This window comes from Halichoeres trimaculatus, unplaced genomic scaffold (assembly GCF_033239565.1).
Source record: "Halichoeres trimaculatus isolate MK-OKI-2021-1 unplaced genomic scaffold, fHalTri1.1 fHalTri1_scaffold_4, whole genome shotgun sequence".
Taxonomy (NCBI): domain Eukaryota; kingdom Metazoa; phylum Chordata; class Actinopteri; order Labriformes; family Labridae; genus Halichoeres; species Halichoeres trimaculatus.
In genome coordinates this window covers 6,683,461-6,708,366 of record NW_027437182.1, presented here as the reverse complement: position 1 = coordinate 6,708,366, position 24,906 = coordinate 6,683,461, and the positions used below count along the sequence as shown (strand labels likewise).

Below are 24,906 nucleotides of genomic sequence, written 5' to 3'. Positions count from 1 at the left end.
GTGGACATGATTATTAAGCCGGATGGTTCATTTTCTTCTTTTATAAAGGGTCCTGCAGGCTGTTTCTTGTTCATGTCATGATTTTAAAGTAGGAATAGAGGCTAACAAGCTAGCAGAAATATTCAGCTTTATAGCTAGCCAAAACAAAAAAGGTAAATAAACCTAAAAAAAAGTTCAAGGACAAAATCTTAAAATATTTTGTTTCTAAATGTTATCAGATGTAAGAACACATATTAACTTTGAGCTATTTTTAACAGTAAATGCTACGACAGCTACAGTTTGCACCAGCCCTCCCTTTGCATATGTGGTGTAACCTTTCCTCTTTCTTGTAAATCTGATTCTGTTTGTGTATTCAAGTCGAAACCAACATTCTAATATCACTGGTACATAACATTTTGTTGAGTTATGTTGTGTTTGGTTAGGTTGTGTAACATTATGTTGTGTGACATTTCTTCACGTTACATTATTCTGTGTAACATTACATCATGTTACGTTACGTCAAGCGCAAATGCTTGGTTGTGCAACGTTGGCTTATGTTATGTTGCGTTGTGAAACATTACATAGTGAAACATTATATTGTGTTATGTTAAGTTGTGTAACATTACACTGTGTTGTGTTGCATAAGGTTGTGTAACATTATGTTGTGTAACCTTAAGCTGTTAGCATATGCTGTGTTATGTTCTGTTGTGTCACTTTGCATTGTGTTACATTGTGTTATGTTGGATTAGGTTGTGTTACGTTATGTTGTATTACGTTACGTTGTGTCACGTTACGTTGTGTCACGTTACGTTGTGTCACGTTACGTTGTGTCACGTTACGTTGTGTCACGTTACGTTGTGTCACGTTACGTTGTGTTGTGTTACGTTACATTGTGTTACGTTACATTGTGTTACGTTACATTGTATTACGTTACGTTGTGTCACGTTACGTTGTGTCACGTTACGTTGTGTCACGTTACGTTGTGTCACGTTACGTTGTGTCACGTTACGTTGTGTCGTGTTACGTTACATTGTGTTTCGTTACGTTGTGTTCTGTTATGTTGTGTTCTGTTATGTTTTGTTACGTTACATTGTGTTTCGTTACGTTGTATTACGTTACGTTGTATTACGTTACGTTGTGTTACGTTACGTTGTGTTACGTTACGTTGTGTTACGTTACGTTGTGTCACGTTACGTTGTGTCACGTTACGTTGTGTCACGTTACGTTGTGTCACGTTACGTTGTGTCACGTTACGTTGTGCCACGTTACGTTGTGCCACGTTACGTTGTGCCACGTTACGTTGTGTCTCGTTACGTTGTGTCTCGTTACGTTGTGTCTCGTTACATTGTGTCTCGTTACGTTGTGTCTCGTTACGTTGTGTTTCATTACGTTGTGTCTCGTTACGTTGTGTTTCATTACGTTGTGTTCTGTTATGTTTTGTTCCGTTATGTTGTGTTACGTTACATTGTGTTACGTTATGTTGTGTCACGTTACGTTGTGTTTCGTTACGTTGTGTTTCGTTACGTTGTGTTTCGTTACGTTGTGTTACGTTACGTTGTGTTACGTTACGTTGTGTTACGTTATGTTGTGTTACGTTACATTGTGTTACGTTACATTGTGTTACGTTCTGCCAAATTACATCTTTACATGTTATGTCTACTGTGTTACATTTTGTTGTGTTTAATTTTGTAGTGTTACGTTTTGATGAGGTATGTCTTGTGTTATTTCTCGTTGTGTTATGTTTCACTGTGTTACAGCTAGTGTTGGGCCTCTTTGGGTTAAGTTTATTGTGTTATATTTTGTTGCATTACATTATGTTATTGTATGTTACTTTACACGTACTGTATTGTGTACCTTTTGTTGTGTTATGTTTTGCCACATTAAGTTTTGCTTTGTGAAGTCTATTGTGTTATGTTTTAATGTGTTTAGTTTCACAACATTATGTTTCTTGTCATTTTTTGTTGTGTTTTGTTATGTAATGTTATGTTGTGATACTTTACACTGTGTTGTGTTACTTTACACCGTGTTGTGTTACGTTGTGCTTTATTTTATTATATTTTATTAGATTAGATTACGTAAAGCAATGTCCATTCAGTAGAAGCACATCACGCTACATCATGTTTCATAATGTTTCACTTTCTCAAGGCACTGTATTGTTTCTGACAGTAGCATAACATATTTTACACCTTTTTTCCTCCTTTATTTCTTCGCACTGCTTGTCACTCCTTTTTCCCACTTTTTATTTCCTTCTGGTCCCTTTGGTCTCAGACCACTTTAATCTGAATGTGTTTTTGGATTTCAACCAAACCACTGATAAAATGTCAACATCTTCATTTTCAGCCCCAATTCTCTTATTTTAACATTCACCATAGCAATCTAGCTTGTTTCCTGAACACCTATCTGCAGAGGTTAGCAACAGCACATCTCACTTGTAAATCTTAAAGAAAAGTCATCCATGTTTTGTTTTTTGTTTTTTTGGTATGTTGAAACAAAAACACAAGTAGCAAACAAACTTCTGCCAGCATGATGTAATAGTCCCATGGGTTGCCAGCTGATATTAGGAAATCTTAACCTCAGACAATATATCAAACAGTGAGTAAGTCAGGATCTGCTTCTTTAACACAAAGTTGATATTATCCTCTCTTTGACTTTTCTCTTTTTATCTTAGAACTTTCAAACTTGTTGCAATACAGGAGAAATAAAGTTGTTGCATGGTTGTGGGAATAAAGAGTATTTTTTCTAAAGGAAGGTAAAGAGTTCATAGGAATAAAGATTCGGTGAAGATAAAGCTGTGAGTGGGGATTCTTGCCTGAATGGTACGACTGTGAGCCTGATTTGCATAATGTTTTTAGCCTTGTTGTCCTGTGATATTCACATCAAAATCCCATCATGCAGTGCATACCTACAAAGAAAATAAACAGTAATAACCTTTTGGCCCTGCACAACTTTTTTTTATTCAATCTGATGACTGTACACAGTATTATTATGGGATATGTGCGATGAATATTGCATGGTGACAGCTCCTTGTGCAGCTCTACACATGAGTGTTTAATTTCAGGGTGGTGAGAGTGCCTTTAATGTGCCGCTCTAAACCTTTGTGTTTATATGATTAGTCAAGCTCCTGAATTTTTAGTTCCTAAATTTGTATGGTCTAATCATTTAACACGTGTCTGCTGCCTTGTGAAAGTGTGTGTGTGTGTGCGTAGTAGTGCACTGTGCTTGGATTACGCCGTACATGTGAGGCTGCTGTCATCTCCCTGAGTGTTGTGTGGGTGTGTGAAGAGGCGACCAGATGGGGGTCTTGCTTGATGAAGGACCTTCACCTCCCACGCATGCACACACACATGCATGCACTGTCGCAACTGACACATATGGTCGAACACACTCGGAGGTTCTTCTTGTGCTTCACATCAGATCACACGGCTGCATGGAAACATGCTCACAGATCAATGTGATCAAGTTCGCATTGATCTCGCTTCAAACACTTTGCGGGCCAACAAGTTCTGTCATGTTGTGTTTGAAATACACTCGTGAGGCTGTTTCTTCTGTGGTTATGGGCCACAAAGACAGCTGGTGTTACACAATGCAACAAACAGGTTCCTGTGTTTTGTTCTTATGTACACTATCCATCACATTATACTGTACTGTTGTAAGGAATAGAAGTGCTCACTCAGTCATTTATTCACTAACTTCATCATTACACCCAATAAGTCTGCTTTTCACTTACGACAGTTTGCTTCGTCTGATTTATCCTTGCAGTCTGCATCTCCATCACACTTCCAGTTCATGTGGACACATTCCCCGCTGCCGCACTGGAACTCTCCCACCGGACAGCGCGGTTTCTGAGGCTCCGTCCTGCGGCTGCAGCGCTCCATCGACTCGTCCGACTTGTCCTTGCAGTCCGGGTCGCCGTCGCAGCTCCAGAGCGCGGGGATGCACTCTGAATCGTTGCAGCGGAACTCGTGCTGGCCACATGTGGGAGCTGAGCACTTCTCTTCATCGCTGGCGTCCCCGCAGTCATCATCGCCATCACAGACGAAGATTGGCGCCACACATTTCCCGTTGCGGCATTGGAAGTCTTTGGAGGGGCAGGCCTTTGCATCTGGAGGAAAAATGGTAAAAATTAACTAAGGGATGACATATTTTAAGTGTATCTGGGAAACTGCATATATCTTTATACATTTAGGCATGTCATCCACACGAAACCGCAACTTTACGTCACTAAAAACAATGTTTCCCGAAAACTCTGGCCAAAGTGAGGATTTTGCAAAACTCTGGTTTCATGGTTTTGTGGTTTTCGGTTCTCAAACGTCACCGCTGAATGACAAGGGCTTATTCTGATTGGCTGGCACAGGTTTATGTCTGAAAAACACTGACAAATATGGGTTTGAAATGCCTCAAGCCGCACTTATCGGCAGATAAGCTCACTGCGTGTGGATGAAAGTACTTTCAAAAATGAATGAGGGGGCAATATTCATTTTGAAAATATCCAGCCCAAGAAAGCAATATCACCAAAAGGACAACTTTACCATTGTTTACATATAATATCCTTGATAAAATGAGATTTATTCCTAAACAATCTGGATATCTAGTGAGTTTAAGACTCTTTGTTGGCCTGCTAATAAAGGTAAAAAGGTCAAAACAGGAACATCAAGAAATGGAAATTTGGATCTAAGGTGGGAAAAGAAAAGGAAAGTACAGAGAAAAGTTGGCTGGCAAAAGAAAACTTGGCTTCAACAACACGACTAAATTCACCAGTGTACACTTCATCATTCCATATGAAGCATAAGGTTGTGAGCATATGTGCCGTGTGTTGGTAACAGGTGTGTAATGAGCAGAGTGAGGGCACAGCTGCAGGTGCCTGCTGCAGTGCACAACCCCTCCATGAGATCTACCTCTGCATAGATTTCTGAAGATATTTTCTTCTTCAAAGTTATTTTTATTGAATTTTGAATATTAAACACATTCATATTGTACGCATTAGCATTAGCATTAGCATTATTTACAATGAAACAAAGACAACCCTCCCCCAGCTTTGTAACATTCTGTTCGCAGCTGTAATGAAAGACTGTCAAGGCACTTGGTGTTAAATAAAATAAACATGCACAAATACATATATATATATATATATATATATATATATATATATATATATATATATATATATATATATATATAAATATATATATATATATAACATACAGATGTATAGATAAGATAAAAATAAATAAACAAATAAATAAAATGCATCTGATTTTTTTCAAGTTTCAGGTTAATAGTACATCCCTCATCCAATAAGAAATCAAAGGTGAGGCAGTATCCCTTCATTTCATCAGTATCGAACAGCAGGCCAAGAGGGTGGTAAAAGCTACAGCTCTTTACCCCCCCAATTGATCACTGCGTCCCTTCTGAGACTACTCCAAAGAGAGATACAAGAGGAACTGGGTTAAATCTAACAGTCAGAATAGTGGAGAGGGCTTCAAAAACGACTTTCAAGAACCCCTCTAGGTTAGGGAAGGGGTTCCCAAATTTTACTGGCCAGGGACCGTCTTTGGAAACCAACAGACTTGAGAATATGTAAATAAATGTCAACTTTAAGAATGTATTTTCTAACTTTTATTCACTTCTTGGTTGTTACTATTAACAAACAAAAGCCAGACTCACACAAGTAGGTTGTTGCAAAAAGGAGCTGGTATTTCAGGGCTCTGCCAGCCAAGGTGGGGTACTCCTTTCTTACATGTGGCCAGTAGTTAGACAGGGGAACAGCGTCAAAGTTTGGTTTTTAAATCGCTTAATAATGGGCACAAACCTCCAGGTTGGACACAGATCAAGACATCATCATGCTGTAGTTAGGTACAATCGAGAACATGTGAACGCGTCGAGTACAGCACTTCATGTGTTGTATGTACAGGACAAATGGTTGTGCAAAATTAAAAAAAAAGAAAAGAAAAGAAAAAAAACTACATATAAGTACAAGTAGTAATAATAAAATTAATAGTAAGATTCCTTTTTTCTCCCTTCCCTCCAGTTTTCTGAGGCCCCCTTTATGCTTCCTAGTGGCCCCCCAGGGGGTCATGACCCCTACTTTGGAAACCACTGGGTTAGGGAACAACCAAAACATTTGAATTACTGTTGCTTCCTCAGCCTTAACTCAGTCACATGTGGAGCTAATTTGCTGATACATTCTTGCTAGTTGGGCTAGATGTTCCAAATACTTAAGCGTGACATTATTTGGTTCCTTCCTGTATCTTAATATTACTGACTGCAAGAAAATCATCAGAAAAGATGAAGAATTCATAAAATTTGAACTTTTTTTTGCATCTGTGAGGCTGTTTGTTCGTGTGTTCCAATCTGACAAACAGCATGTTTCCAGCATGCAGAGACAACATCTAATTCCAGCCAGTTTACCCCACAATCTGTGAATAATGAACCCTGAATATAAAACTCACTCGTCTCTTCTTCTGTGCGACAGATGTAACCGCTCCTCTCTCTGTCTTACCTTCCCACACAGAGCACCAAAGGGACTCATTATGATAACAGGCTATTGGATTCCCTGCTAGCTATTACTACTAGCATGCTAATCACTCCCACTAAGATCTAAGTAATTTAATTAACATGAGCCCATAAACAACATCATCCTGGCAAGAACTGTGGTGATTTGAGGGTCAAGTTAAGCCTTTGTGAAAACTTAAGCAACATGAAAGAGTGATCACTTTAATACTTTTTACACAAAAAGTAAGATCCTGTCTTCTCCTGAAAAACATAAACATGTTTTGTTTAAACCCTGAGGGGATTGCTCCAATCCCAAGTTGAGTGAAACACCTTTTTTTTCAAGCTATAAAAACAGTTAATGCCAGCCGAAAGCTCAGTCAGGTGTGTTGGGTGAAAACAGCAAAGTTTGGATTAGAAGTTTGTGTCTCTCCCGTTGGGAGCAGCAAAAACATAGTTTGCTCTTAACAGCTTTATTTCCATTACAGGAACAGGCAGGTAGCTCGCTAGCAGCTCATCTGATCTGTGACTCGTGGAGGAAAACAACTTCAGGAACATGAAGCTGTACTGAACTTGTTCTTCCATGTTATCCTACTGCAGGTACACAAGTTGGAGGAAGAGTTTTGTCTTCTTAACTTTCTCCAACCCCTGGATCCTAAACATCTCACACCTCCCTATACTTCTTTGAAATATTACAGTATTATAATTAGAAAGGGAACATGGAGCAGCCATATACAGTAAACTAAAAAGTTACACTGCAGAGAGGAGCTGCTTTTTCTGCGACAGCTGCTGTCATAACATGAGAGACTTCCTGATTGATCTTTGACTTTAACTAGGCCAAGCAGTTTCTGTTTCTTTGCCATTTGACTCAGAGTTCTAAAAACAGAGGAAAGTTTTGGTGTTTTTTGGGAATAAAACTTGATAAAAGGTTTTTGCATAGGGTGTGAAAGTACCAAGTGAATTTTGGAGAGGATCTGACTCACACAGAGTTTAGATAATGAATATTCTGGCACATTTTGTAGTTTTAGGAAACTGGACTGATATTAAAGTTTATCAGCTTTTAGAACAGAAAAGGACCAGGGGCTATGGCAGACATCAAAATCTTGTAAGTGGGCCTGTATGCATGACCAGCCATTAGTGAGAGAAACGGTGCGTTCCTACTAACGGCAAAACAATGTTTTAGTGCTGTGCATGAGCCAGTTAGCTGGCCCAAAAGAGTATTAAATTCAATGGAGGTATACCCCACCATTACAGGTGCTAACGGCAGGATTACGGCGCCTGTTCAGCTATCTAAAGGCAGACATCGCACAATGTGTTGTTTTTAGGTCGTCTTTTTTTAAAGACAAAATATACAAAGATTTAGGAGACACAACATTTTTCAGTGAACAGATGAGATAAGGGAGACAATTGAAGTCTCAAACCAGTATGGCTCGCTGCCGTCAGTTTATTAAGTTTGATTTGCCCTTTGCTCTTCCGCGTCTGGGTCCTTCGCCAAACTTTCTCTTTCTCTTTGTTAACCTGATTGACTCACTGAAACAGCTGTTCGTCGGTGCACGTTCCTTCTGTTGAAAAATGTTTTTCTTGATCTTCTCTCAGTCACACCGCTACCACTCGCCAGGTTTATTGCTGTCTATGAGTGGTAGACATGCACAGTTTGACCTTGTTTGATGGTGTTTTCCAGGAGGTTCCTCTTAATATGATGTAATCTGCACCTGAGTTGCTTTCATGGTAGGGGTGCACCGATCACCATTTTCTGGCCGATTACCAATCTCTAAAAACCCTTACCTGCCAATACTGATTTGGGCTGATACCGATTTTTATTTTTTTTTATAACTGACAACACATACCTTCAATGTTCCAGTCTTATTTTATTAAAATACATTGAGCAATACCTGTGGAACAATGAAATCTTTATGTTTTAACTCAAACAACCAATAAAGTGTCCTGAGTTTTAGGTCTCAGAGCAAAAAGCAACAATGGCTGGCTGTCAAACCCTATCGGAGGTATATAAGATCAGTTTCATATATAGGATGGGCCGATGACCGATCCCCCAAAATTAAGGATATCGGCACCAATTGACTGGTGCATTTCTATTTCATTGTGTAATAAGATAACTGTCTGATTATTTGCAGCCATGCATGCTGCTAACGCTGCAGCCAAATGGGCCGTTCCATAACAGTATGTTAAGACTAATGGTTCTGTTTGTGTAATGACTGAACGCACAGGTCCAGTATATAATGAAACAAGTTATGAGGTTAAAGTTATTTCCTAACTGGTTGTTATCAAATTTCTGCCAAAATACTTTGACTTAGTTTTGCTCAAAAGAATCTATGAGGAGAGTTGGCATCAGATGCAGCAGAAGCAGCTGATAAATCCAAATAAACAGAGTCAGCTCCAGAGCACCCTGTTTCGTATGATGGAAAGTGCTCTACTTATTGTTGTGATAAGGTAACTTCTCATTTAATCATCAAAAACGTCAATAGAAAGGAGATTCAACCCACAAAACCAAATACACACCTTGCAGAAACTTCAAAAAACATCCAGGGAGTCCAACCTCCAACCACAGACTCAGCAGGATAAATCCGGTCTTATCTGGCTAAAACTACTCACCCGGTCCCTCTTTCATGCTTCTTCGAGAGTCAAACACGAGTTAAATCCTCTCTACCTCACCTGCGGTGCTGTGCAGGCTCTTTCTGTGTCTATGCTGGATGACTGCACCTGTCTTTTTTTCAGGGTTTATGCTGCTGCACCTGTCTTTGTGATTCTACTTCAGACCTTTTTGTTGACACAGTACGCCACGTTAAACACACATTTGTGATTCTTAGCACACAGCATACGAATTACATGACTTCAAACACAGAGAGCATAACTCAGCTGGTAATGTACATCGTAAGACGGTTTATGGATGGGTAGGAAACCAAACACTCTTTATATTAATTGATTATAATGAAGGAAGATTTTGGTAAATCTCATCTCAATCCAGAAATAACCTGGTTTAGACAAAAGTTTGGTGTTTACATCATATCAGACCATCGAGTTAAGACCTTTAACCTTTAAACTCTACAATCACATTGAACTCTGTGTTCAAGTGATGGTTGAAAAGATCTCTAATCTCAAGAAAGAATTCCCCTTTCTCAAGTTAAGTAATCCAGAAGAGTGTGTCTCAGATCACATGGCTTAGAGATACTCAAGGGATTTGGAGGCAAAGCGCTGAATATGGTCTTAGTTTGAAGAACTGAGTCATCCCGTGATGTAATATTTATGATCCCTCCACAATCACCATTTATAACCACCTGCTGTTTGTTGTTTTCAGGGTGGACTTACTAAATCCACACACACGCTCTGGACCTCTTCAGCTGTGCTACTTTAATCCCATGATCCAATCTCCTGTTGTCGTCAAAGCTGACACACGGCAAGAAGACTTTTGTCGATCAGTCAGTGAAGCCGGTCTCTGGGTTTAAAGCCAATCCTCAGAAACAGAGACGGGGGGAGGTTGTAGCGGAGACAGGTGCTCAGAGGAGCGCACGGGGAGGTTGATGCACCGATGGATTTGAGATGAGAAATGTCCTTAAGCATTGAAGGGAAAGTCTCAGAGAAGCAGGTGGGCAGATTTAGACGGAGATAAGGCTCTGTGGTTTATTTCATGTATCTTGTAAAATAATCAAGATTTCTGCTTTAAAAATTATTAAAACGATTGACAGGGAAATAAAATAGTTTGCTTATTTCTCTTTTTTTATCAAGGAATCAATCAATTCTGTAAGGTCTTATTTGAAAGTGTTAGAAGAAAGCTTTGAACAAGAGCTGAGAGAATCAGACAGCAAAGCTCCTGACTGTTAATTAAACACATCCATCTAACAGATTATTCCACCAATTACAATTTTAAATAGGTAATCAGTAATCGGTAACAGATTACATCTTGACGGTAACCTCTCTTCACCTGCAGGTGATTGCGTTTAACTTGGTGTCGAAGCTTTCTGTCCATCCATCCGCTGAACCTCGACCGGACAGCTAATAGATGGAGTGGGGAGATAGGGCACAGCTCATTGACCTCCATCTGGAGGACAATTGAACTCTTTTCCAGCAGGGACAGGTCTAAAGCAAGCAGCTGTGCTTGTGTACACACAGATCCACACACACACAGGAAAAGATATGTAATTTCTACCAAACGCGCCACAAAGAGAATCACAACTAGGCTTCAGCTGCTTGTTTGGACTTGAGTACGAATTCAAAAGATGGGACATTTAAAAAACTCGCCAAGTGTGATTTTTCTCATCTGCTTCCAGGGATTTTGGTCATCACCTTGATGGCTCTGCTGCTTACCGAACCTTGGTAATGGTTTTTATCGGCTATTAATATTGGTTGAACAAAACAAAAAACAATCTTGACACAGATGACGTGTCGTGGTAGTTCAGAGAGAAAGAGCAGTGCGATCATGAGATAAGACGACCATGTAGATGATAAAAGGATAGAGCGCCCGAGATGAATACGATCAAAAAAAAAAGAAGTTTTGTCTGTTTTCTACGTCCAAAACAGAAAGAGAGACATAAAAGATGAGAGTCCACTCTTCTTAGGTAGTTTTGGTGTTAACATAGTCAGAGAAAACAATATTATTTGGGTCTTGAAGGATCGTTCAAGATGCTCTAAAAATGGCTTGCAGCCAATGACTAAATATTGTTCGATACCGATACTGATATCGATACTGATATATCGTGCATCCCTACTTGGATGTTAACAAGTGCAAGGATAAAGTTGTTTTAAGGCCAGCCATTAGAAATGAAGCCTATGCTGAAGTGTAAAAACTGCAGTTCGAGTGTCCACTTGAGTTGTCCTCTGGAAACACTTGAAACCAAATACACACTAAGCCAAAAAAGATTATTTTACAGCAAAACTACATGTTTACAGCCTTGAAATCACAAGGTTGCCCAATTCAGAGGCACAACTCAGCTGATTGACAGGTGAGGCTTAAAGACCACATCATTTCTAATATAGCTTCTGTTGACAGTAGGCTTCAGAACTCTGTATCAGAAACAGATGGGTGATGTCACGGATACTACATCCAGCTATTATACAGCCCGTGGGCTGAACATGCATTTGACTATAACCAATGCAATGTGCAACCAGCACAGGCATTAGGATGCTAACTGTAAAGTGGACTGAAAACCTGGTGATGCTAGCTCTGCTAAATGCTAGCCTGACTTTTCAAATCAATCTGAAAAACAGCAGACATTCAGATCCTGTGTGTAGCCATGAAGAAAGAAAAGCCAAGAAAAAATGTGTTCACTCTGACTTTTTAAAAAATGTTTTCTAACCTTTTAATCAAAATAGAAAATTAAGGTTGAAAGAAAAAGAAATTTGCTGATTTGGAAGTTTTCTATCAATACATTTAAGATTTTATTTCCCAAAAATAAAATCTTTTTAGGAGTGATAACCATTCACAGTTTGGTCAAGATAAAAAATAAACAAACAAACAAAAAAAAACTAGGATAGCTGTTAAATTTAATGTTCCCATCTGTAACTTAAAGTGGATTATCTTAAGGTTTTGCACAATGTTAAGCCTTCATATAATTTACACAGCAAATTGATAAATAAGACTCCCCCAAGTAGAGCTGTCACTTTACAGAAATTGCCAGCAAAGAAAAAAAAAAACACTGCTGTAACAGGCAGTTAATCAGTCTAGTTCATCTGTAATGTTGGTCATTTTAACATTGGGCTTAATGGATATTGACTCACTTTCAGGGTCAGCCTCAAGTGGCCACTTAAAGAACTGCAGTTTCTGGTACTTCAACAACAACTTCATTTCAAAGCCCCTGAGATTGCTCCCTGATCCCAACACATGTACTGCAGAGACACTACACATATACACAAAAATACACACACACACTCTAACAGCTCCATCTACACACACCTCACTTCAACCTTTCTCTCCGACTGAGTGGGTTCAATGTTTCTGGAGCGTGGAATCCAATCAGACTCTGGTCTAACATGTCAGCCACTGAGCCGCTGTGTGGGCTCATGTATACGTGTGCACAGGCACACACACACATACACACATAGGTGCACACTTTCACCCACACACATGCTCGTGTCACCAGGTGTGCAGGCAGAAATGCAAGCTAAAGATCACAGATCAGCTCTATCAAGCAGAAGTGGAAATAAAACATAGTTCCACGGAGCTGTGTGTAAAATGCTGCTTTAGACCTGGAGCAGAAACATGCTCGAAAGAAACACTCACACCTGGAGGCACTTCAGCCCCGTGTGGGCTCAATGGGCCGTACAGTAGACAGGTGATGTGCTCATCTTTAATATCGAATAATATCAGTATGGATGTCTTGCACCAGGAGCATCAGTAACAAACAGATCCATGTTGAGTCAGGCATGCCCTGCACTGTCAGACACACACGGGTAATTGAAAACAAATCTTTATCTTTATTCATGAGGATTGATGGATAAAAATTCAAATTCTAAAAGAGGAAGAAATAATTCTGCTCAATTATTCATCATTTATTAGGATAGCTGTCCGAGCTTCACCAGTACTTGTTATGTGTTGTCATCAAGCCTGTTACCACTGCCTCAAAACGTCATTTTTACAGGCAGCAGGGCACAGAGCTCTCTACTGGTTTGAGACTAATGCTGCATAATCTGTCACAGCAAAATGTCACGTATCTGACAAATAGTTTCTCTAATATTTATCTAAGAAACAGGACACAATACATCTTTATCACTAATAAATTTAAGAGTACTTTTGCTCTTTTGCTACAAATGAGTATTGGCAAGGGCCTCACAATACGATACCCATCAAAATACTTGGGCCATGATATCAAAATATTGTGATTTATTATGATATTGTTTTATATGTACACAGTCAACAGTTAAGTTTATTTTACTGTGTTTGAAATAAGGAAAGTCAGATTCAGTGTTTCATACAAACACCTAACTTGAAAACATAAAGTGTGTCACATTTGACACTTAAACTACTGTGACATTAAAATAAAAAAAATATTGGTTGAAAGACGTGGTCACTTGGCGAAACTGATGAATGTCACTTAGAGTAACAGATGGTACCCATAAAAAATCTAATATTGCACAAAACATGAACATGATTATTAGGGGTGGGAGAAAAAATTGCTATATGATATCAGGTTTTTTTTTGTTTGACAATATCAAAATTGGGATTCTTTGTCAAAAAAAATCTTTTTTTTTTCAAATTCAAATTCAAATTCCTCATCTCAGTCTTTGTTTATAAACTGGACTGGAAAAAAGTTACCACTTTTCTCCAGCAGAGGGTGAAATGTTTCTTTTTGACTCATGTGACGAGCATTTTATGGGAAAATATGGCTCCTGATATAGTCTGTTTTTCACATGGTCTGGTGTTAAAAAGGAAACTAAAAATCGCAAAAATCAAAGAATCACAATTTTAATCGAATCGGCTCCCCAAAAATCCTGATAGAATTTAATCATGGGACTGGTTTGGTTCATCTCAGTATGGCACGTATTTTGTGGCGTTTCCACTGACTTATCCTGAGATCAGATCCCCAAATAACCAAGACGAGCCGTCACACTTTATGTGACCCTATTGTATGGGTGCCAGGCTGAACCGATCTTTTCTTGGAAAGTGGAGCTACAACATGCAGACCGTTGATTGGTCAAAAGAACCCCATGACAGTGGCTGCATTTCTCCTGGTGGCACATAGACTTCTCTGAAACAAAGCTTGATTGCACTTTGTATCAAAGAGCTACATGCCAATCACAGAGAGGATGAAATGCTGCATGTCTTCCATCTATGCTCTTTGTTTACTGTGTCGCGTTTTTTCTTCTTTGTTGGATTTATTCATGGGGTAAAATGTGTCCCGCTGCTATGGCGTCATGCTGTTTAACTGACACAAGGATAGAGAGAAAACAGTGATGTTCACAGCATCAAAACCCACATCATCAAGTTTAGGAAAAAAAAAAATTGAATATACTTTGAGATTATATTTGTAGTATATAGTTTATGGGCAACATACAGCGGAGTAGCTCTGCAGTGCCATCTACTGCAGTGGAGGTATGGAAGACGTATAGAACTTCCAACTCGCCTAAAGTATGAATTTTTATTTTAACACAAATATTGGTATTAAGAGTGTAAATATTGATATTTTATCACAGGTCAAAGAATCATGATATATTGTGGTATTGAAATTTTTTCACACATCAACTTAATACAAATCTGAACTTTCACTTGAAAAAAGGATTCCTGTTACTAAAGGCAGGGGTTGGGAGTCAGGGACACCTGATGTCATGTATTGTATTGTATTGTACCATAAAAATCATAAATAAACTAAAAAAAAAACAGAATTCCTGTGCTTTTATAACATCTTAATCTAAACAGAGGTCTCACTTGGGAGAAAACACAGATCAACAGGACTGACTTTGTTTGATTCTAAATAGTGAGCTCTCACTTGTCGACATGCTTTCAAACCCAGAAACAAAATCACAGTGCCACAGTTTCAAATTTCATAAAAGAAACATTTATGTAAAACTGACGCAATAAATTCACAAATTTCCCAACGTCTCTTTGCCCTCCACAGCTCCACAGCGCACAGACACAGTCTGAGTTTTCAGGACAGTAAGTTAATGTAGCATTTGCTGTTTATCAGGCACCATTACCCTGGATATCATTAAAACAGCCAACCGTCAGAGGAAACTGAGCGCCAGAGGGGCTGGCATCCACACATCTTTAGCGAGATGTTTGTGTGCCTCTGTAAGCCTTTAAAATGTTATGGCTGCCACTTAGTTTGGCACCAAACAAGAAGAAGTTGTGTGGAAGTCAGAGGGGGAGGACAAAGGCAGCTTTAGATCAAACTCTGGATGCAAGACCGTCTGAAGGAGGGCCAGAGGGGCCCGGGTCTGTGTGAGTGTGAAGAGAGACAGAGACATTTTGACATGCAGTCCCTCTCCAGGGCTCTCTGAAAGTGTTTATGAGTGCTTTAGATACATTAGACCTTTGAAGAATTGCCGTGGGAAGATTAGCGCTGCACACACACAGAAACATACACTCTGGTGACCGGCAGACAGGCAGGCCCTAAGCCCTCGTCTCTCTGACTCGCTGTAACATTAAAGTGATTTTTAGGTCCTGATGGGATTGACAGACAGACAGTGAGGAGAGATGAAATTCAGGATAGATTTATCACTGACAGACAAAGAGGAGGCTGCTCTGGAAGACAGTCATGTTCCAGCAGTCTGGTCAAATGGGGGTTTACCGGGCACAGAGCCCACGCTACATGTTAGGAGCTTCAGGGAGGGAGCGGCTCCCCACATGTCAGTCATCTCCTCTGTTTAGAGGAGGTGGAAAAATATTCAACAAAAGATGGAGACTGAGCAGAGTCCTTATGTTTAAGACTTTATCAGACACTGCAGGTCCCATAAAGAGGTGTAATCCGAGATCACTCATTAAAGACACATTTCCTCAGAGCGGCGCGGCATGGAGCTCGTTTTATATTCATATATTTCCCTCTAATCTATTTGTCTCTGAAATGTTGAAATAACTTCCACCACTTGGTTTTCAAAACCTTTCATTTCAGCTAGCGATGCAGAAAGAAGCAGATGAAAAGAAGAGAAAAAGCAATATAAAAGTAAATATAGCTGAAGTGGTAAATGTGAGCTGTAATCTAGTTTTGGATTTGCAATAAGCTGAAGCTTTTATCCTGTTTGTGGGTGCACATATTTTAGCTGACTCAAGCTGAAAGAAAGATTTTCAGCTAAAAATCTTCTTTTTTATCAGCTGGATTTAGGGTTTCTTCACACACTACATTCATACATTGAAATGTTGATGATCATGAACACAACTAAAAAAATAGGGGGAATCCACTCCTTTTTAAGGATGTTATATGCTTTTTGGTCACGGTATGATGAGGAAGAGATATCTCAAAAAAAAAAAATCCTGAAAGAGTTCCAACTTCCTGTCGCCTCAAAACTTCCGAATATAGTCTTTTTTATTCGCACACTCTGCTTGGATTGTCTTTGCTGGGAGTGAAAACATGTCAAACCGGGTGTGAAAAGCCACTGAAAATGAGACCTCAATGTAGTGTGGCAGGAGAGCCCGGGGAATCCGTGTGAAATGGCAGCTTCGATGAAGAGAAAAATGGCTCAAAATTCACTGAGAGACTAAAACTCTCTGTGTAACCTGATTGGTTTACACCAGGGAGAAACTTCCTCTTAACCACCTCCATGATGAGTGGATACTACAGGGATTACACACACACAGATACACACACACACACACACACACACACACAGAGCCCAGCAGGGACTGCACTGTGAATAGAATGGGATATTTCAGCAGCTCCATCACCATGCCATCCACCAGCAGCTCAGACTTGAATATTAACTCCTTCAGCAGCCATTGCAGCAGACTGAATGGATGTACATGGATGTTTTTTTTTTAATGTGTGTGATAAATGTCCTTGTGTTGCTCCATATACATGCAGGAGTGTGTATTGAAATGCAGAGAGTGGTCAGACATTTGAATTCAGCTCTTATTCGAGGAATACAACACAGCCATCACTAAACGCTTCAACAATAAATCTTATCAGCATCTCCCTCCCTGTGAACACACACACTATTACACACACACACACACACACATTCTGAACCCCTGTCTGCAAAATAATTGCATCCCTCCTATTTATGGATCACGAGTAAATTTATGAATACATTAAAAATAGCTCATTGTGATGAAGAGTCCTGATTACATCTCTACAATGAACACGTAATCCTGCATTTAACATGGGGTACTGTAGGATAATGGCATAATTACCATTTTAGATGGCCTCATCAAGATAGAGCTGTTGTTTATCATGTTAATCACTCTCCCCAGCTGAAGACATGTTTTTCTTTTAATTATGCAAAATCCATAAACTTAAAACTTTACCAGACATACAGTGTTTCATTCTGCTTCCAGGCGAGAGTCTGTTCCACAAGTTACAAAAATGCCAACTTTGTCTTAGTATAGTCAGAATGACTTTGTGCTGGGGGTTGAATAATTTACAGAAAGGGTTTTTTTGTTGCTCTTGACATTTTTTTTTTGTCTTCCAAATTTTGTGCACATTATGTAGGATGTTCTCCGAAGCTATTTCAACTCTGTGTGCAAAATTCAAGAGTATTCAAACACCCAAAGGCTGTTCTAAACGTAACTTAGTTCAACAACCATGTGATGAGAAATATTTTTAAACTCAACTTTTGTGTGTTCAAGAAGTTCAATCTACTGTTTTTTTTTGTTTTTTTTTTTGTCGTTTCTTTTTCTTTCTTTCTTTTTTTTTTTTTGTAGCTGAATATAAATGCTGTTAGCAAAGTGACTGGGTATCAGGGACGGGTACCGAATTGGGTACTTTTATAGGTACAGACTGAAGTCTGTCAAAAGTACCAAGTACTGATCCACGTAAAATTTAAAAGGTACCATGTTTAGGTACCTAAATGCATCCTTGTGACTGTGAGGGAGAGGAAGAGTGGGAGATCGTCCATGCTAGACATGAACACAGCATTGCAAAGTTATATATTGAAGTATAAATATATTAAACTAAAAAATGTTATACTTTATTTAAAAAAAATGATATTTTTTTACCAAATAAAAACAAAAAAAGTACCAAAAATTTGAACCATTGAGTACCAGTGAAAGGTAACCATCCCTACTGGGTATACACAACCAATGTAATAACACGGAACAAAGTGAGGCTTGACTACTGATGATCTCCGATCAGTAATGTATCAATAGCCTTATAGCATAATTGCCTAAGTCATATTTAAAAAAATTCAGAAAAGAAGAAAACATATTTTTAATGTATATTTATCAATTTTGTTGCTATTTCTAATATTATGTTAATGTAATATTATTATTGTTAATTTGTTTTATTTTGTTTAAACTTCTTCGACTCCAGAAATCATGCTATGAGACAGACAACATATTCATTAACATCTATGTATTATATGACTAATATATGGCTTTAAGGCTAACAATATGTTCACTACCAATGTAGGCATGTAAACTCAGTATCACACTCTAAAAAGTGAGACCAGGCTAAATTAATATTCACAAAAAAAAAAAATCTAGTAACCTGTGTGCAGTCAAGTATTATTTTGTTGACTTAATCAAATTTGAATCATTTATCAATCGCATTTTACTCATTTTTGTTCACTTAATATTAGTTGAAAATCATTTAGTAGAGTTTAATCATATCTCATTAGTAAAGTCAACAATGTTACAAAAAAAGATACATGCTCACAATGGGAACTCTGGTTTTAATCACTGTACACTTCCGCCCATTTGCACCACATGGATGATGATGTCTGCTACATCTGTTGTCAACTGCTATTTGCTCATTAAGTCTAGCTTAATTTAAAACATGCCTCATTTTTCTAACTAGACAACAGTCAAACTTTGCTGAGAGCAGGGAGTTTTTAGCCTCAACCTAATGAAAAAAACAGACGCGTTTGATTTAATCATGTAACCTCAGCTGCTGTTGTAATGTTCGTACCGCATAACTCCATCTCCAACATTACAACTCCGCTCCATCCCTCGTCTTCCTCGCCCATCACACTCTTCAGCTCTTTATTATTCTCTTTTAATTTCTATATATTGACTCAAAGAGCAATCAAAGTCTTTATGTTCCTCTCATTACCTTTCATCCCTCTGACCTGTGCGAGCCTTCATCTCTGAAAATATTAAGTGGATAATAAAGCTTTGAAATATTTCATAGGGGTCTTGATGATAATTGATTTCCTGACTGACGCTGGGAGTGTATTTGTGTGTGTATGTGCTGGTTATCAAAGGAGTCCTGTCATAATCACCTGCAGAGATCATCGTTTGATCTATCATTTAAAGATGACGGCATCTGGCATGAATTTAAAGTCCATCTGGTCAATAAAAAAATGGTCTGTGTTATCTGAGGTCAAACATTTGGCCTTAAAACATACATCATGCCTTGAGGATGGAGAGGTCCTGTTAGACCAGGTCAGCAGTGCTTCCGAAGACTGTATAAAACATGGACGTAGTCTCTGCTACGTCATCCATCTGTTCCTTATATAGTGAATGAAGCTAATCCGCAGATGCAGCCACATTGGATATGACGCGGGCTTGGAGCTTCCTTTCTAACAGCTGCAGGGTGTCTATCAGGCACGTGAGCTGAGCTGTGACTCTGATTGAGAAATCAGACAATCCTAATGTCTTCTAAACCGCAAAGTTAAAAAAAAATTACCCCCAGTACAGTCTGTGCTGATAGCAAAATGAAAGTTTCAGACCCAAACCGATTTTTTGAACCAGGCTGTAAATATGTTTTTGATGCCTTAAGGCTTGTTATGTACGTGGTTTCAGGTCTTTCTGCAGCCAGCCCCAAGCAGATTCTCAATGAACAGCAACTTTTAGCACTCCCGCATAGACTTCACTTTTCTAAACCAGATGTTGCCCCTTGGGTGCTACTCAAAGAAAAATAAAAAACGAAACAAGGTGGTTGGAGGTGGTAGGATCGGTAGGTTTCCTAGTTGTCTCCTAGCGGATCGCCCATGTGGGGCTAAGAAAAATCTACTGATAGGGCTTCAGCCTAACCAGGCACAACCAAGTACTGTAAAAAGATGAATGCATCTTGCTTAGCTCAAAGTGAGGTCTTCACAAAAACTGCTCCCCCTGGTGGCTGGCTGCAGTATAGGTAAAAAAAAATCCAGCTTTCCAGTCATTCCAGATGGGCTTTAAAAGATTAATACACCTTGGAGAAATATTTCTCACTTCCATTGTTGTGGTAATTTGAAGATATCATTTGGCTGCCTTGTATTCAAGTCCTCTTTTTCCTGAAAAGTTTCATTTTCATTAGTTATAAGAGGTTAAAAACGAGGCTTTACGTTGCGTTTAACGATGATTGACAGCTGCAGTTCTTATGTATTTTTTTCGGGGATTGTAAAATATGTCAGGAGGTAGAGTCAAGAAGTGATCAGATATTATTTCTATCACCCAGCTTCACACCCCCCACCCCCATGCTGACAGGTGGTCACATTAATAGAAAGTATAACTTCACATGAGTCTAGCTCAGCTGGACTGGGAATTAGCTTAATAAATAGCATTGCTACAAGATACTGTATTTAGCTGTTAGCTGTGTAGTGTAGCTGGTGTAGTGACTAGCAGTTAATAGTCAACTGGACAAAAAGATAACTGTATATAACACTACAGCACAAAATGCAAACTGTACAAAGGAAGTGCTATGTCAGGAAGTGATTCGTCAAAAGGATAAGGCTTTTACTGTCTACTAGAAACTTCAGCGTCCATGTATTAGCTTAACTACAAGCTAACCAAAAGAAACTCTAGAGAAAATGTCATGACCAAAGCATAGAGACACCACCGTGATGTCTTGATACAGACAGAGAGTGTTTGTAACTTTTCACGGAGGCTGGTAAAACAACCAGTAAACACAATGTTTGGGGAACTTTTGATAATGATAGCTCATTGTGTGCTAGCTTGGAAAGCAGCATAATTTAAAAAATCCTTTCCGCTGACCCTGTTCCTCCTTTAAGGTGCGAGCAAAGCTGCAGTTTCACCTTCATCAGTGCACAGACAAGCCAGCTTCCTGTGATTCTCTTTGTGTGTGTTTGGATGAGTTATGTTCTCGAAGCTATCACAGGGAGAAAACAGTGTGCCTGAGTCTGAAGCGGGTGTAAACGCCTCTGGCTGCTCAGTGAGCCTGTTTGTGTGCTGGTGCTCCATTACATTACACCTACGCGCCCAGCGAGAGCAGTCAAAGGATTATAAATGAAGGAGTAGTAATGGGAAGAAGCTACAGCAGCACTCATGCCTATGCAGTCGTCGCTTTTAGTGGAGATGTAGGGGAAGCAGGACAAACTAGAAAAGCAATTTCTGAAGAAATTGCGCTGTGAATGCAGAATGCTGAAGCAGCTTGCGCTGAACTGCTAATGCAGAATGCTGAACATGGATGACTGAAGATATGTCTGAAAATTGCTAAATGAAGTCTTAAATAACTCGCTCTGAAATGCTAAAGCAGAAGCTGAACATGAATGACTGAAGGTTTGTCTGAAAATGGTTGAATGAAGTCATGCAAGGCTTGCACTGAAATGCTAATGCAGAACGCTGAACATGAATGACTGAAGATTTGTCTTAAAATGGTTGAATGAAGTCTTGAAAAGCTTGTGTTCAACTGCTGATGCAGAATGCTGATCATGAATGACTGAGGATATGTCTGAAAATTGTTTTAAGAAGTCCTGTAAAAGCTTGCGCTCAACTGCTAATGCAGAATGCTGAATTAGCCTGCCATGAACTCTTGGATGAAAGGAAATGAATGGTCGAATAAATGGAATGGATGAAGAAATTTAAAGTTTAAATGGTTGCGTCTATTCAAAAATTAAAGGAATAAATCAAATTTTAAAGAACATTGATGGAAATAATGACCTGACTGAGGGTAAATGTAAGTCGGCTTTCTTAAACCCTGTTAAAATGTAATCCTGTGTGTCCTGTGTGTGAGTTTTTTAACCATGTAAGCCTGTAGGCTGAGGCCCATCTGAAGCCAGATGTTGCCATGGTGATCATTGTTTACCAACTGCCATCAGAGAGCTGGTGGAGTCTGTTGATTCCCAACACATTCCCTTTGAAATCAGGGTGTAAAGGTGCTTGAAATTCTGACAAAAAGAATGATGATGAAGCATGAATCAGTGCAATCTAAAATTGGATTTAAAAGTTTGAATGGCTGAATCAATACAGGAATTAAAGGAAGGAATTTAAATTAAAAAAAAAAAATCTAGGAAAATAAGGAGCTGACTCAGGGAAATAGAAGTCAAATGCTGTTAAAGTGTGATACTTTCTGCCCTGTGTGTGTGTGTGTGTGTGTGTGTGTGTGTGTGTGTGTGTGTGTGTGTGTGTGTGTGTGTGTGTGTGTGTGTGTGTGTTCAATCATGTAAACCTGTCTGCTGAGGCTTTTCTGAAGCCAGATTTTGCATTGGTGATCAATGATAAATTAACACACACATGCTTGTCTTTGTTCCTGAATGTTTTGATGAGTTACTATAAACAGCTGCATGAGATCAAAGGTTTCCACGGTGACCTGCTCCCTGCTCGTTAAAGGCAGCAGGTGCAGGTGCACAACTTTGCCCTTGTTACTGTAATCTTCTGAAGATTTTGTGGCAAAGCAAGAGTCCGAATCTCCTGTCACCTTGCCAAAACCGTGAGGGCTAGAATAAAAATGAACACACCGTAGGAATCCTGAGACCCAGAGGAAGCTTCCATCTAAATTTCATGCATGAAGGTCAAGAAACGAACCCACGAGAGCGATAGATAGATGAGGAAAATTTTACTGATCTCTGAGAAAACCCCTCAGGAATTAACATGGAGGTATATGGGGATTTTTTTGAACTTCTCATGACAGTTGGCCATTTTTTGAAAAAGTGCTCCATCCTTTTGCTTTAAAAACCACTTTTTCAGAAGAAGGACAAGCCCTTCTCCATTTTGATATATAATATGCCTATGTGGAGTGAACATTGTGACCAAAAGAGCAGTTTACCCAGAATTTTTTCAGGTCCTGTTTCCCCCTCTCTGTGCTCTGTCGTTTGAATCTCCCACTCTGAGCCAAAACATTCCGTCCAATACACACCAATGTTAAACGGCTCGAAGAGCTGAAATGCATCATGACCTTTGAAGGGTCATTGTGAAGAAACTATGAATGCTAGGAAACATTTGAAACCCACTGAATGAAGCCAAAAGATAGCTGAATATTCTGAAGTTTGAATGGAGTTTGTAGCTGAATGTATGACTGAATGAGGAGGGTTTGAAGCAGGCTGAAAGAATGTCCTGAAGAGAGGAAATCTTGAAAATTTCGCATTCATCTCTATGGGACCGAAATTTCGTAAATCGTCGAATATCTCGAAAAGTATTTGTGAAAAGTTTCTGAAGAGTCATAGCCCCCTTGTCCCAACTGAAACACACATTTTGAAGTTTGAACGGTGAAAATCGGTTGAAGTTTGCCTGAGTTTTAGCGGTCCAAAAAAGCGGGCGGAAGAATGAAGAAGAAGAAGAAGAAGAAGAAGAAGAACTAGACAATTTCCGCGGAAATCGTGAGAGGGGCTCGGGCGGCGGCTGGGCTTTTTGCAGTCATTAAATAGTTTAGAAACACCGATGTGACCAGACCTTGTTTTGTACTGACTTCTGAATGAACAGGTGTCAAACTAGAGAAGTTGCATTTCCTTGCAGGAAATGCGTTGAAATGCTGAAGCTGAAGAAATGAAAATACGAGTGAAAAAAGCTGAAAATGTGAAAGAAAACAGCTCAATAGTTGAACAAAGTATGAACTGAGAATTTGGAGTGTAGAGGGAGGGAAGAGGAAGGGAACAAGTAGTGAAGACAGAGTAAAGAAGGAGTAAAGAAAAAAGGTGAGGTAAAAGTGATGTAGAAGTGAAGAAGAAAGGCAGAAGAGAAAAAGTGAGAAAGAAAGTATAAGAAAAGTTGAGAGAAAGTGAAGAAAAAATAGGTAAGGACAATGAAGTGAAGACAAAGTGGATAAAGACAGTCGATACAGTGGAAAATATAAATAAGCCTATGAAAGTTAAGATATGTAAATAATCAAAAAAGAGAGAAAGATCAAACAGTGAAATCTCCAATAATGTAGAAGAAAGCAGATATCCATGACTAATGTGTAAATAGCATAAAGGATAATAGGGCCACTTTAATGTGTGAACAGATCTTAAGTCAAGGTCTGCAAAAGGTAGAAGCAGTTGAAGTTGAAGGAGTTTTAGTGGATCAGCAGATTATTTTAGTGTCTGTCTTTGCTGGTAAAATTGTTTAAATAAATTTTAATGATTTAAAGGTTAAAAACGTTAAGATGTGATGCAGAGCTGAAAATGTGGAATTGAGAGAATAAGAAGTAGCAGAAAGACTACAGAGGTTAATGTAGCACTAGTATTAGAAGAAGGAGTAGTAATTCAGAAGTAAGAAATCAGAAATCTATGACTAATGTGTAAATAGCATAAAGGATAATAGGGCCAGTTTAATGTGTGAACAGAGTCTTAAGTCAAAGTCTGCAGAATGTAGAAACAGTTGAAGTTAAAGGAGTTGCAGTGGATCAGAAGATTATTTTAGTGTCTGTCTTTGTTGGTAAAATTGTTTAAATAAAGTTTAAAAAAGTCTTTAGACGAGACACAGAGCTGAAAATGTGGAATGGACAGAATAACAATTAGCAGAAATAGGAAAGAATACAGAGGTTTATGTAGCACTAATATAAGGAGAAGTAGCAGTAGTTTGACAAGTTAAAGCTGTGGAATAAACTGTATGAATAGTGGAGCATGAGGATTAAGTCAAAGGGGGAGGTATGGTATTTTAAGTAACTGAAGTAGTGATGGAAATATCACTGCATGTAAAGGTCTGGGATGTGTGAGGGACAGAAAGAGCACACACACATGTGTGTCTTTGTTCCTGAATGTTTT

General features: G+C 39.0%; 1 protein-coding gene across 6 annotated transcripts in view; it reads right to left on the bottom strand.

The window, feature by feature from the left end:
• The window catches only part of lrp8 (low density lipoprotein receptor-related protein 8, apolipoprotein e receptor), a 292,858-nt gene that overhangs the window by 91,711 nt on the left and 176,241 nt on the right, over window positions 1-24,906 (bottom strand). For all 6 annotated transcript variants that reach the window (XM_074667517.1, XM_074667521.1, XM_074667519.1 and 3 more), the window contains exon 5: window positions 3,707-4,081. In XM_074667517.1, coding sequence (XP_074523618.1) covers window positions 3,707-4,081 — 375 coding nt within the window. The remainder of the gene's footprint in view (window positions 1-3,706; window positions 4,082-24,906) is intronic.